This window comes from Protomyctophum parallelum, assembly GCF_964188405.1.
Source record: "Protomyctophum parallelum genome assembly, chromosome: 8".
NCBI lineage: Eukaryota > Metazoa > Chordata > Actinopteri > Myctophiformes > Myctophidae > Protomyctophum > Protomyctophum parallelum.
In genome coordinates, this window is record NC_139703.1 from 47,895,964 (window position 1) to 47,911,681 (window position 15,718).

At 40.5% G+C, this 15,718-nt stretch overlaps 1 protein-coding gene across 1 annotated transcript in view; it reads left to right on the top strand.

Annotated features, from left to right (window-relative positions):
- LOC310863061 (potassium channel subfamily K member 15-like) overlaps nucleotides 1-15,718 on the top strand; it is a gene marked incomplete at both ends in the record, with an annotated part of 69,103 nt that continues 53,385 nt past the window's right edge. Inside the window, 2 exons of the mRNA XM_083771183.1 lie at nucleotides 1-283; nucleotides 1,110-1,856. Coding sequence (XP_083627309.1) covers nucleotides 1-283; nucleotides 1,110-1,856 — 1,030 coding nt within the window. The remainder of the gene's footprint in view (nucleotides 284-1,109; nucleotides 1,857-15,718) is intronic.

The following is a 15,718-nucleotide window of genomic DNA, read 5'->3' on the forward strand; positions in this document are numbered from 1 at the left end:
ATGAAGATACAGAACATTCGGACCATCATCCTCATTGTCTCAATGGTTTCCTACCTGCTCGTTGGAGCCGCGGTCTTTGACGCACTGGAGTCAAAAAGTGAGAGCTCAAGGAAGAAGATTCTGGAGCAGAAACTCAACGAGCTGAAGAAGAAGTACGGCTTCACCGATGATGACTACAGACAGATAGAGAAAGTGGTCCTGCAGTCGCAGCCACATCGCGCCGGGAGACAGTGGAAATTTGCGGGCTCTTTTTACTTTGCAATCACCGTTATCACAACAATTGGCAAGTTGAATTCCTTTATCACCCCTCCTCAATTTCCCACTTTCTGTTACTCAAAGGTCGATCGCAGCAGGACCGTTATAAAGTCTCTCTTCAATATTTACAATTTAAGGCTTATGGCAGACGCTCTTACCCAGACCGATTTTACAGTATACAGTAAGTGGCATAAACTCTAGTTCAGTCCAGTAGCAACCCTTCATTTTTTTTAATAAACCCGCAATTTGACATGCTTTAGGCCAGTCAGTGAAACTCTGATCAAAATAACAATTTTATAAGTTCACGGGACTGGACCCCATAGGATAGGAGAATAGCTCATCTGGTCAACAAACGGCAGGGTGAGCGGTAAAGTACAGGTATATATATATATATATATATATATATATAGGATAAATATATAGTACGTAGCTCTGAATAGGAGGATACAACAGAAAATGCTAAAGCAACTAGCATCAAAGCTATGTAGATTACTTATATCTAATCATCAATCCTTACATTTGTGGACAAGCAAACATATAGGCAAACATATAGGCTCTTGTACATCATTATGTACAATACATCATCACCTGTACAAGATGTTGATTTGCTCAGACACATATGACGTAAATTATTATTTACTGTTACAAGTAACCAACCTATACTAGCATCTAACATTTAGATTGAATTAATACGTTGACAGATATTCATTAGAAATAAGGTGTGCTATAGGTTGGTTTAGTTGGAATTTGGAAAGCCATTCCACAGCTTGGGAGATATTATATGTTTGTATGAGATTGTATGTGATTATCTTTTGTGCCTCATGTCATCTATATCCTCTACTATGATTGTGTAGGTTATGGCCATGCCGCCCCACGCACTGATGGTGGAAAAGCCTTCTGCATATTTTACGGTGTCTTGGGCATCCCTCTGACTTTGGTCATGTTCCAGAGCCTGGGCGAGAGGATTAATACTTTTGTCCGCTATCTACTGCGCCGATCAAAGCAATGTATGGGCTTGCAAACAACGGAGGTGTCCATGGGAAACATGGTCCTGGTGGGACTCCTGTCCTGCATGAGCACCCTGTGTGTGGGAGCCGCAGCCTTCTCCCATTTTGAAGGCTGGAGTTACTTCAACGCTTACTATTACTGTTTCATCACTTTGACTACTATAGGCTTTGGGGACTTTGTAGCCCTGCAGAAGAAAGAGGCTCTTCAGAGGCGAAGTCCCTATGTAGCATTCAGCTTCATGTACATCCTGGTCGGTCTGACAGTCACTGGAGCATTCCTTAACCTGGTAGTGCTGAGGTTCCTAACTGTTGGCCCGAAGGAGCCAGAGAGGGCCTCAGAGACAGATGGAGAGCAGCAGAGTGGAGAGACTAAAATATGCCAGGAGGGAAGACAGGGGGAGGATGACGAGCAGGCCACAGACCTGGGCAGTAAAGAGGGTGGAGAGGACCACAGTAGCCGGTGCAACCTGACCCTTCCCATGGAGGGTGGCACCAGTTGTACCAACCTCCTGTCCCCCTCTTTGGTAGAGGAGTGCATGGTGGTGACATCTGGGACGAGAGACGACACTGTGCAACCTGAGACCAACAGAATCGGTGCCTTTCTTACCCGTTTGTGTTGCAGCCTGGATACTCGTTCTGACAGCTACTCTCTGTATCAATGCGAGCAAGCAGGCTGCCACATCAACCCTGTCTTTTACAACTCCATCTCCTACAGAGTGGACCAGGTCTCCTCTTGCTCAACGAGCACTTCAACTCAGGCCTCACCCAGTAACATTGCACTTCGCACAGGCAGAACTCACATGAGGAGGAAATCATTTTAGCTCCACAAACTATAAGTTCCCTTTGTTATGGACTTTTCTTTTTATGCACCACAGAAAGTAACATATTTTCTTCTGCGTGGAACAAATTGCTTTGTGTATTTCTAGTCACATATGTAGCACTACTTCTGACTTTGGATTACCATGAATAATGTAGCAAAATATATATCAATAGGCTGTTTATCCATTAAAGTCTGTGATCTTCAATATTTTGATCTCTGGTACAATTTCCAAAACTACAAAATATATTGTAGAATGGCCTGTTTATGAATAGAATAGTTATGCATATGTCTGAGTGATATCATAGACATTCCGCTTTGATATCTCCTGTGACCTGACCTTTCTTTCCAGTCACTAGTCATTGGTGGGGTTCTTAAAAGGACCGCACTGTACAGTCCATTGCCCCAGTTGGTTCCCTTGGTAACGATCCATTTCCAGTGCTTAGTGCAATGGAAAACTGGCCTTGTACATGCACATGCAGTGCCGTCGTATGACGGTATCCTGCATGGAAAATAGCAGATCTACAATCGATCATATTCAATGTGATGCATGTCAGGTATGAGTGTGGGTTCAAAAAAGAAACTGATTGAAAGGGAAGACCTATGGAATGGGTTTTTTGTCTCCTACATCAAGAATGAGGTTCTTTTTCCTTTTCAGTTTTGTATGTTGCCTTTAGTTTGATCACCTGTGGAAAGTGTGGATTCATACCCTCAGCATTATGAAGACTCTAGCTTAGCTTTAGCTTTTTTGCCTTTATTGATTGTGGAAAGTGGAAATAGTAGGAACGGAACTCGAACCCGCAATGCGCTGTCAGGCTGCATTAGGAGCCTAGGTGGCCGGACTGCTTGGCCGGCCCAGGCCTCTCAAGTTTTAACCTCATGAACACTCATACTGTTTACATATAGGATCCATACCTTCAGATCAAGAGGGTCATAGGTTCATAGCTCCTAAAACAATAGTATATGTGAAGGTGCAGTTTAAATCAGCAAGGCAGTTGAAGACCAGGTCGACTGAAGACAACTTTATTTATTTCGTTGCAACGGATGAACCATGATAACCAAACGGCGTGCTTATCACAATGCATAACATTTCACATACGTACAGTCGTTTCATTTTATACATGCACAGAAGGTGTCACACACGTCACACACAAAAGACAAAATGGGCATTTGGGGATAAATATCTGTCATCGTCCATACATTCAGTACATCTTACCGCCTTGACTGTTCGTTCGTTCACCTTCCTGTATTTAGCAGAGAGAAGCATCCTATAATGGTTTACGACCGGGGAAAGTGTGGACGGACGGTCTCCGCCAGACCTTATTTGGCAGCTTCTGCCATGTATGTCCACCCCTCCCCTGTCTGGTGTTTCTTTGCATTCTGTCCAGACAAGATAATCTGGGTGTGTCAGCAGCATAAGGTCAGTGCTTTAAAGGGTTTTGGTGGTGCCGGTGGCTATCCTCCTGCTAGAGTTAAAGGAGAATTCCATGCTAGAAGACTTTCTTACCTTTATTTGTAGTTGTTACGTCCCCACCAAAGAGGTCCAGGTGTTATTTTGTGGGAAAGCTCCTTATTGGCTATTTCCCCTACCATAAGCCCTAAATGAATTGCATTTAATTGAATGGGGCTATGGGGTGTTGTGCTAATTCGCTTATTTCCATCCCTCAAAATTATAATTCTTTTGTATATATCCTCTCTTCATAATGTAAATAATATCCCAAGCGGCACACTTTACTACTTCTTTAGATGGAAATAGCCAATAAGGAGCTTTTGCACAAAAAAACACCTGGACCTCTTTGATGGGGACGCAACAACTACAAAGAAAGGTAAGAAAGGTAAGAAAGCATTCTAGCATGGAATTCTCCTTTAAGTATAGACACCTCCGGCTTGACCCCTTGACCTCTCCTGCGGCTGTATCCTCCTGCTCTGCTAGTTCAATGTCAGTGTATACTATAGAGGCATGCATACATATTCGTGGATTACACAGTCCTGAGTACTATTCTTATTTTAATATCTCATTCCAACTACATGATGAGCATATTTGGACATAATGGAGATAATATTTAGTATAGAAGGCACACATTGGTTACATATAGGTTACAGAAAATAAAGGATGAAACACTCGGCCTCCACATATACTGTATAACAGCTGAATGCAAAGACAATCAGATATTTGTTGAAGGCGTAATATGAAAATGTTCTGTGGATTGCCACCTCCGTATTTTTTATCTAACTACAGATTCAAGTACGCAAATTGTTCCTTTCTTAGATTCAATAATTGCTGTTTTCAATTGTGATGCTTTGTATTGTCCTGTTGATGTGAACCATTCAGTAATATATTTAAAACATGCATCATTATCAGTCCTCAATGATTATTAAGGCTATAGGCTACCGGTATTATAAATCTGATCTGTGAGAACACCTCACCAGGGCATTGTTCTGGGTGGGCTGTTCGTCATTTGGCCAGGACTGCAGTAACCTGTTGTTTGGGGATAAGGTCAACATTCAGGATGTCTTCAGAGAATTGTTGTGAGATGCAACAGGAACCTGTTGTGCCTGAGGGAAAATAATGTCTTCTTCAAATATCCACCGTCAGATTTAAAGTTGCCTCACCTTGATAATCGCCGAGGACTGATAATGATGCATGTTTTGAAAATGTTACTGAAAGGTTCACAGCAAGTTAATCTAAGAAATAATACTTGTGTATCTTACTTATCTGTGTATAGTTTGCTCAGATCTCAAGTTTAACCTTGTATTGTTACAAATACATTTTCTTTTCACATTTGTTTCTCACATGTTTCATGTCACTGATGTTAGCTGACTTTGACCCATTTTCTTCCTTTTTTTTGTGTGCATACATACAGACAACTACATCCCTTCACCTATTTCAAAACACAACAAAACACAAGGAAATTTTAAAAAAATAGTAAAAGAGAAAAAAGAAGAGGGTAGGCCCATGTTAGACTAAAAACGTTCTTTTCATTAATTTATCTGTAAACCTATAGGGGTAAGGTACATTTAATATAAAATATACAGACAGAGAAAATAAAAAATGAAATAGAAATAAAGGGGGGGGGGGGGGGGGTAGCCTAGGCTTTTGTTTTGTGATGTTTGTAGTTCTTCCATTTCCTTTTTATTTCTCCTTTGTTTTTATTACTGAATACTTAGGTCTAAAAAAATAAAATAAAATAAACAACCACACAAACAGGAACAGTATGTTACTTTTTTATTTAAAAGATAGAGAGCCCATCTTTTTTCAAGGACAATATGGGTGTGATCCGCATTATTCTCCCCACATTCCCTCCAGCAGCTGGAGTTTACTAGTGTGTACTTGGATATAGACAGAGAGGTGTTTGGAAATACCTTATGTTCATCTTCCAAGCATATTCCTGCCAAAAGGGAGATCTTAAATAGTTGAAAAAATCTTTGAAACTCTGATTCAACTCATTCCCTTGTATGATTATTCTCAATTCTTTATCCCATCTGTCCTTAATGTGATCTAGATCTTCAATCTTATCTTCCTGAATTATTTGGTAAATTTGTCCAATTGTATTTTTGCTTTTAGGCTTGACATTTCTGAGATTTATTTTTAATATTTATGAATGTGAAGAATTAGTCGAAGTATTACAACATTCACTTTCCACAAGGTGGTTTGTCCAATATACAGTAAATACTCTCTCTTGGTAACAAGATTTGTCTGTCATGTTCCTATATTCACCATTAGAGGGCAGCGATGCTCTATGTATTTTATTTAACCCAATTGAGCTCTGTACAGGTTCCTCATGTATTCACCAGTAATGATTACAATTATATTTGATGCCTTTGAGAATCTTTTATTTGAAAAGTGTGTGTGTGTGTGTGTGTGTGTGTGTGTGTGTGTGTGTGTGTGTGTGTGTGTGTGTGTGTGTGTGTGTGTGTGTGTGTGTGTGTGTGTGTGTGTGTGTGTGTGTGTGTGTGTGTGTGTGTGTGTGTGTGTGTGTGTGTGTGTGTGTGTGTGTGTGTGTGCGTGCGTGCGTGCGTGCGTGCGTGCGTGCGTGCGTGCGTGCGTGCGTGCGTGCGCGTGCGCGTGCGCGTGAGCGAGCACAATTGCATTGCATATTATCTACAGAAAACCGTCACTACGTACACCATTGTGTTCAAATAGATTAGGCGTATAGAACATATGAAGCTATTTCCAGTTTACAATAGGGGCTCAAGGTAAAGGCCACCCATTCTGACCTGAGATCAGATTCATACGAGGTTTCCACTGGACACACACTGGTCTGATTAACCCATTCTGACCTGAGATCAGATTCTAGAAATGTCAGTCGCTCTTCGATTTTTCAAAAATAGCAGACCTACAAGCTTGTATCGCGCCACTCGGTGGCGCGATATGAGCTTGTAGATCTGCTATTTTTCAATAGCTAAAGCATAACATGATGCTGACACCAAAATGGGTGCCCGTTCAGAATGGGATAACAATTGCTGTGGGAATAGCTTCTGGGAAAGTGAATTTGGAGCCTGAGATGTATTTAGTCAAGTGTAGGTCTATATAGACTTGCCTCTGGATGTAGGCTATATATGTCTAGTATGATTTATTCAACTGTAATTCAGGAAGATGTCTACAAACCGAGAGAATAGTTAAACGATTATTGCATTTGTGTGTGGCATAACAAGAGCACTCTTTTGTAAGCAATGAAAGCTATTATCTAATTTGCATAATCACTCCATTAATATAGTGCAGATGCCTTTCTGTTCTGATGCCTTCCTGATGTTCACGGCTATCACACTGCTCTGACACTGTCAGACTCAAATGTTTGGAAAAATATCTGCACAGACCACTGAGCAAATGCCACAGTGCGAGAAGAGGCTAATGATGTTGTGAAATGAGTCACTCATGCAGAATCAGTAGCTTTCCATCACTTCAAGACATAGACATTTGCATAATGTTTTGGTGCCGTTTTGTTATCTCATGATGGCTTGTGGCAGAGAACAGTTCCTCTGCGTTACTTGCAAGCATTTAAAATAATTGTAGTCCCACGGTGGCATTAAATAAAACACTTTGTCATTATAAAAGGACAATTGTGTCTGAGAAACATACTGCACCTGCTCATATGCCTCTACAGGTGGTAGTAGTGCTCTTCTTGAAACCCTAATTCTTCACACTAGTGCACTAGTGATGGGGCGACTGTGGCTCAGGAGGTAGAGCAGGTCGTCCAATGATCCATGGGTCGGCGGTTTGAATCCCGGCTCCTCCTGTCTACATGTCGAAGTGTCCTTGGGCAAGACACTGAACCCCAAATTGCTCCCGATGTGCTGGTTGGTACCTTGCATGGCTTCCGCCGCAATCGGTGTATGAATGGGTGAATGTAATGCACAATCTATGTAAAGCGCCTTGGATAAAGGCGCTATATAAATGCACCATTTACCATTTAACCATAGGTGGTGGATCCACTTATTTTACAAACTAACACACACAAGACCATCACTATTATATTACCACAGAATTAAATATGGAACTCTGTGGGAGTTTTTAAAGCTTTTATGTGTAATGCTAGATTTGGACACTTCAGAACCCACAGACACTAATTGCTACACTGGTATGAGATCTCTGAATGAAAAATCCAACAACATTAAAAGAGGAATATTGCATTATTTAACATACACTGGCTTCTGGGGAGTTTCATTTAGATTCTACGCAACATTCAGATCCCTTTAAGTATAACCAGCTGAGATGTTTTTCCCAAAAAGAGGAGAAAAGCTGTGCAATCTATACCAATATCAAATCTGTGAATATAGGCCTACTCCTGTATGTCACCATCAAACACCAAGAAAGCGTACAAAATAGCTCTGAATGGCTGAGAAAGATGGTGAATAATAATTGCATTGTCACATATTTCTTTGTGATTACAGAAGAAACCTGTCAAATGATTCCTCTTAGTTTCCCTGTATTGAAGGGCATCTATTGGGCATTTAAATGCTGAGGGACAGTAGTATTGGTTCAACTTGATCCTCTCAAAAAATGTTACCATGTGCTTCGACAGTGCATGAGGCTGTTAACAATACAAAGATTCATGCCAATAAGCTATTCATGAAAATACCTATGGAAGCTACAAATTAAACCAATAATGGCTATCATATTATGCTTATGGATATACAGTATATGCAGCTAAAAAAAACTATACAATATTTAGTATTGCACACGCAGCCCACCCAGAGGAAATTTAGGAAGACAATACAAGATAAAGCAACTAAAAACAAGTGTCATATTTATGCAGATTGATTAAATTGGTAGAAATTAAGATTCCGTTGGAGAGCTTTGAGAAAACAGGCATTAATAGAAGTTCATTGTTGGGGTAATTGCTCATTAGTTTTCATTTCCAGGCAATTTGCTGCTTGTGTCGAACAGTGTGGAGAAGCTGTTTTTACTGGGCGGTTGTCTCCTTTAATCAGACACAGTGTTTTTTAAGCACTCTGCTTGGCTAATTGCAGAGTTTCAATTAAGGCCTTAAAGGGGAGTTTGAATTACTCTTCAGCCATGTAGTACGATATTGGAAAATACATTTAAAGATTTAAATTACAAAATGGGGACCCCCAAGTTAAATCTATTTGGTCACGGACCCCCATCTGAAAATACTTTGTGTCAGGGACCCAGATACAAGATTTATGTTGTTAAATTTGTTCCAAAAATATTCCAAATTAAAATGCTATGTTCAAATAGTCAATGTATAGTCTAGTGGTTAAACTGATTTTGGTGCTATTAACACATTTTGCTGGAGAGGAGACCCCCTGGAACTGCCCCAAGGACCCCACTTTGAGAACCACTGATATAAGTTTATTTCTTTTTTTATATATTTTTTATCCCACGATTTTTGTAACCCATTTTTCACCCCTGTGTCAATCATCTAATGTGATCCTAGGCTTTACACACCCTCCGCCAACCTGGGGAGAGCAACGGACTTAACTCATGCTTCCTTCATGCTTGAGTGTCCAAGTCGCTCCTTTACACCTGACAGGGGGGAGTTTCCCTGGTTGGACGTAGCGCGTGGAAGGAAGTTATTCCAACCAGTTCCTTTCCCCTCCATCAGGCGCCTCGGCTGGCCAGGGGGAGGCATTACTGCATGTTTTTGTGAGGGTACCTACCCCAGGGGACACGGGGAGAACATGCAAACTCCACACAGAAAGGCCCTTTCGCCAACCCCGACTTCGGGTATGGGCACTGATGACGCAGAGGAGGAAACACGCCCCCAGCACCCACAGCGCCCCGAGCGGGAATCGAACCCAGGACCTTCTAGCTGTGAGGCGACAGCACTACCAACTGTGCCACCATGCCCCACTGATATAAGGGTTAAACCAGCTGCTAAGTGTTTCCGACCTCCACACAGTGTTCCTTTGTCTCCTCGGGCTATGGGATAAGAATATAATAATGTTCTCAGAAACACTTTTCTTTCCTATTGTTAAAGCACCACTTCACCCATTTTCAACCTATCTGTATCTTCATATGATTATTCCTCAATAATGCTCATTTTAAGATGGCACCATCTCTGTAACCTTTTCTCTGTGTCTCAGAGGAGGGCTGTGTATATTTCAGAAACCTGCCTAGTAGTGGCCAACCAATGACATAATTGGTTGGCAGGTTTGGCAATTTCAAACAAAATGTCAATTGTATTCTTTAGTAATGCAAGAGCAATGGCTTCTATTTCAGCACGCTAACTTAAGAAGAGAAAGGCTGTAGTTGTATAGTTTGTGATCCCGATGTTTCAGAATAGTCCATAGCCCACCAATGAGATAGATAGGGGTGAGTGTGTATATATATATATATATATATATATTATATATCTCTTATTCAATTATACACACACAATAAGGGTCTATGTGTTTTATATTATAAAACACATACAGGTGGACCCTTATTGTTTGCCAATACGGGGCCAAGAGGGGGACAGAAGATGACATAATGCCTCCTTCATTCATCGCCAATGCTTTTTGGATAATCTTGTCACTATTATTTTTGTTGATTTTAGTTCTGCTTTCAACACGTACCATTCAACGCCCTCACATGATCAAGGAACTGCAGCACCTCAGCATTCACGTTTTGAGTTATAGACCACAAACAGTAGGTACATTATTCTCCATTATCACCAACACCGGTGCCCCCCAGAGTTGTGTCCTCGGTTCCTTCCTCTAACAGTCTACACATTGTACACAAATGTCTGTATTAGCCCTTCACCCAACATCACATACCTTAAATACTAAGTCATGACACTGCCATTCTGTCGACTGCTTCGACAATAACTCTATTCAAGAACACCATTTCTCATTTTACACAGTCTCGTGATGGACAAAACAGAACTGGTCATTGCAACAACCCACACTAGACTTATATTAACCCACTCCTCATACATGGCAAAACAGTAGAACAGGTTGACATTTTCACAAATATTGCACTCTCTTTGGACAATAATGATTTTTATGTAATTGGTAAGACACTTTTTAAATAAATCTAGCACTGTGCACCTTTAAAGAAGTTTACTTTGCAAATGTTTTCAGTATCTGACATCCATTGTTTAAACATAGCAAATACAAAAATCTTCTCCAAGTGCACTGGAGTGGAATTTCTTTCCCCAATTAAATTAAATTAAATTAAATCTATAAGTAAATAAGTAAATAAACTAATAAAGCATTTGCGGTTTGGAGTAAACATCATAAAACTGCACAGTGCATGAAATCTGTAAAAAGAGCTGATGAGCCAAAATAAGAACCAGCCCTCGAGGCAAATTCTTCTCGACACACTACTAGCGTCTCATGTGAGACACTGTCGGTAGAATTAGTGGAGTTGGCTGTTTATCCCTCATCTTCTCAGGTGTGCTGCTTTACAATTAGACAGCTTCATTGAGTACCATATAGGCTTCTTGCCTAAACAGGCAAAACAGCAGTATGGAAAGGAATTTTGTGTGCATGCAAATGTGCGTGCGTTCGTGCATGTTGTGTGTGTGTGTGTGTGTGTGTGTGTGTGTGTGTGTGTGTGTGTGTGACGTGTGTGTGTGGAACTTGGAGTATATGCCTTTGCGCCCGTGATGCAAGGTTGCTGCCTGTGGAAGATTGATGTCTGTGTTTAAATATTGTCTTTATTGAGTCTGAGTGCTCCTCTGTTAGAGGACAGGCCTCTGGGGCTGTACATAACATTACAACACCTGGGGAGGAAGAGAAAGGCATGTCGCTGTGATTCAATGTGGGTGGTATACCTGATTGACAGACTGTCAATGTGCCATTCCGCATGAGCAGTGGTGCATAACTTATTAATGTAAAAAAACCTACAGGTCACCCTCATCTACTTCGCAGCCATCCTGTATTATTGTCATTATGTGGAGCATATCAGACTTGTACACGCTCTCGTCTGTCCGTGAGGCTGTAGTTGCAGCCGCAGCAGAATTTGAATGAGTAAGATAAGGGCAACAGAGGGACAGATACAGTACAATGGTCCTTAGTCACATGGATAACAAATGCATCTCCCACATTCTTAAAAAAGAAAAGAAAACGCAAGCAGGGAACAGAGTGAGAGCGAGAGGACCCATATAAAGAATAGTTCCCATTTGAGATATGAAAAGCAAATTATTCATAGTTTTTTAGCTCAGATTTTTTTTTTTTAAGATTGACACAAGAGTGATTTGTCGCCTGTGTTAATCTTCCTAAACGAGGGAGAGACACAGATCTTTGCTGAGGCCCCTGAGTTAAATTATTCAGCATACTGCACTTCTGTTCTATTCCATTTATCTTTTTCTCCCTGTCAACTGTCATGAGTTGTTGCAACTGGAAATTACGTTGCACAGGCATAGTTTTTTTTTATAGAGGCATGCTCATTAGCAACCATATTGGGAATAGGAGTTAGAAACAAAAAGAAAAGAAGAGCACGGCCTACCAAGACAACCATTCACATGACTTGAAAATCGTGCCTTTCTGTGACATAAGCAGATTTGCCAGTGCTTTACAAAATATAGCCTACCTTCTGGTCCATTCATGTCAAAATAGTAGTTAGCATTTGGTAAACAATACCATACATTAGTTCAGTCAAAGCAACTTTGTTTTCCTGTCGATATATGAATATAAACATTTCAACAGCAAAAAGAACAGCAATTTGGTCCATCGTGCCTGCCTACTGAGGCACCTAATCTCACCCACAGTGTTCATTTTGAACAGTCACTGTTGTTTATCGCAGTGCCACTATTAGTCTCCAATGCCTCGCCTGTGCATTCTCAGATATAATGATTTTAATATTCCATTGGTTTGCTTCTTTGCTGGTCTACTGAGCAGGAAGCAGACATTTCCATCAACAGAGCTGTTCCTGGCATTCATCATAAAAGGTCTGCCCAGGAAACAGACAGCTCTTTACTCATCTGCATCTGTTTGGTATGCCAACTGGGTGAAAATCTACATCGACACACACACACACACACACACACACACACACACACACACACACACACACACACGCACACACACGCACGCACACGCGCGCACTGTTATTTCTGATTAGCATATAATGCATCAATTACTTCACTTTCCCTAAACAAAAATGAAAACACAAGTTTTGTTACCAAGGAAACTATTATAAGCGTGCTTATGCCAAAAGTAAATTAGTTTGGCAGTGAAATCATGATAGTGATGAAGAGAGGCAAATGTGAAGCTGCAATTCTTGTCAGTTACCCTCTGTTCCAACATGCTGTGATGGAATACTATCTGCCCTCAGGTGCTTAAAGGTTAAGTTTGCCAAATTTAGACAGAGACCTATAATAATTATAGAATTTGCATCTTCATACCCCCAGTGTCATCTGTCAGAATGTAAACATCTACCATGGAGCCAGGTAGAATTTGGGATACGCCTCCACTCCAGCCCTCCACTGAGTGAAATCTGTGCATTTGTGCTGCATTCTGGGCTGTGAAGGTAAAGATAATAGTTGGTCACCTTAGGTCTCACATACTGACTGTTTGATCTGTTTGATCTGTTTTCACATAACCCTTCAGACATCTTATTAGCAGCAGGAGGCCATAGAAACTGGAACTTGCTGTTTCAACCTCTCTGATGCTAATATTCTCTCATGATGCAGATCCATACTGGCCAGAACTATCTGGAATTCTGGAGCGACCACTTTCCTCTTATTTGAGACAGATCCCTGGTTGAGATATGCCTCATTGATATGACCAAACTGGAGACAAAGAGTAGGTGTTGGTCAGGCAAGTCCAACAAGGGCTTGGCACCGAATGCCATTCAGGTCACTGTTTGCATATAACCCCTTGGCCTATCTGACGGTGGTGAGGGTTGGAGGGACTGAAGGAGATGGGGATGGGCTGGGCATTTCCCCACTTCTTTGCTCCCCCTCTTACCTCTTACACAGTCAGCAGCTACACTCAAGGTTTTGTGGCATGGCCAATGAAAATTGGAGGAAAATAAATGCACATATTTAAACGAATGAATGACTCCACAAACATAAACAACATTAATCACAAACAACATACATTAATAAACAACAATGAGTGTGCCCCGAAGGCCCCTGATTCATGCTGAGATGTCCTTTAGTTATCTAATTGCACACCCTGAGATGCTACAATATTGACTCACCCCTGGATTTGTCTAGAAAGCCAAAATAATCTTGCAAAGAACTCCTCCTCAGTCTGTCGATTTTACTGCTTGCACCTGTATTAGTAAACGCCTCTTTATTCTTGATTCAATGAATGCAAATAAATACTTAAATAAAGAAAATGTGTCGACTCCAGTGAGAAAGTGGTCAGGTACACTAATCTGAGCTCGGTTTTTCCGAAGATGAGGTTTATACTGAGTAGATGCTACAATTTACAATTTACAATTTAGGCATTTAGCAGACGCTCTTAATCCAGAGCGACTTACATTTAAGCAAGAACAAAAGCATGGGAATACATCACATGAAAGCATTTATCATGAAACATGCGTAAGCTAAGAAAGTAACAGTGGAATATCTATATAATGAAACTATACATACACTATACATATAAACTATACATATTTACTACTATGCTATACATATGTACTATGGCGTGCTATGACTATATACAATACAATTATAGTGCTGTCTACATAACATGCTATAAGTCTGTGTCAAATGCTATCTAAGTCAACAGAAATGCTATCTAAGGGGTTAGGGTAAGTGCTATGGGCCATGATGGAGTCTGAAAAGGTGGGTTTTCAGGCTACGGCGGAAGATTGGGATGCTTACACGAATTTGACATAAGTATATGAGTACTACAGTAACAGGTGCAGGTGCAGGAGCAAGCCATAGAAGATAACGGTCAACCCCACATACTGTAAACTGCTTCCAGTTGTTACCCTCAGACAGGAAATTATGTTTTACCCCAACATGGTTAGAAACAGCTTCAATGCCAACAGCTATAGCTGTTGAATTCAAACCAGGCTTAGCTAACAAATCTTAATGAAACTGCGTTTATCTATTCATTTTCATGACAGTTTATCTGTTTTTAAATTATTGTATTGTGCATTTCAGGTGCAATTAAGTATTGTGTGTAGTATAGTGTTGTATCAGCTGCACAAACATAATTTCCATGTCTATTTCTATTTATGCCTTGCATGAATCCGTTTTCTACTGATCAATGTTTTTCTAATTAATCATCCACAGGAGTAGAGCAATAATGGGTTCATTTGAAAGATTCCATGATTTGGAATAATTGTTATGATCTTGTATACATCATGATCCTATTGAAAAAGATATGCACAGCACATAGTTTATGCATTTAAATGTTTGTGTGTGGCCTTGTGGGCAAACTGCTTACAGTAGTCCACAATTCCTAGCGGCTGGCATGCAGACAGAAATTATACTGTATAGTTTGTTGTGGTTTGATTTTTTGTACAGGGCTGTACAGGGCGAGAAAGCAGCTTCTGGATAGAGATAACGCAATTCACCTCCAAAGGCTGACATTCCAGAAATTCAGCAAATCAAAGAGCTGAAGTATTTTTCAACCAATCGATCAAGGGATGATGATACCATTTTGTACAAGAGAAAGACCCAGGGCCATAGCCCACTTCATTTTCACAAAGTATTGGAATGGCTGGAAATGACAAAACACCACATTCACTTGAATGGTAAATGGTCTGCATTTCTTTAGTGCCTATCCAAAGTGCTTTACAATGTGCGTTAAATTCTCACACACATTCACAAACCCACGGTGGAGGCAACCATGCAAGGCACCTCCCTTTCCATGCTCATCGACAGCAGTAATCAGTGTCTTGCTCAAGGACACTTCGACACAAAGCCAGGAAGAGCCAGGGATCAAACTAATGGCTGCTCTTCCAGCCACTGCTAAAATACCACACATACCTGCCAACATTAGAATATGAAAAGATCAAGTGCTTTTTAAAGAAAGGTAAAGAAAATACTACTACCACCACTACTATTAAACAACTACCAATAATAATAATAATAATAATAATAAACAACTTGATCTAAGTGTAGCAATAAGATTGTATCCAGTAGTGAGAATAGCCAATCTACAAGCACAAAGCTTGTAGATCTGTAATATTTTGTATTTTTGAACATTGTGAAAGTGAAAGTGGTTATGTATATGTCTATGTCTATATCTATATATATATATATCTAATAATACATTCAACTAA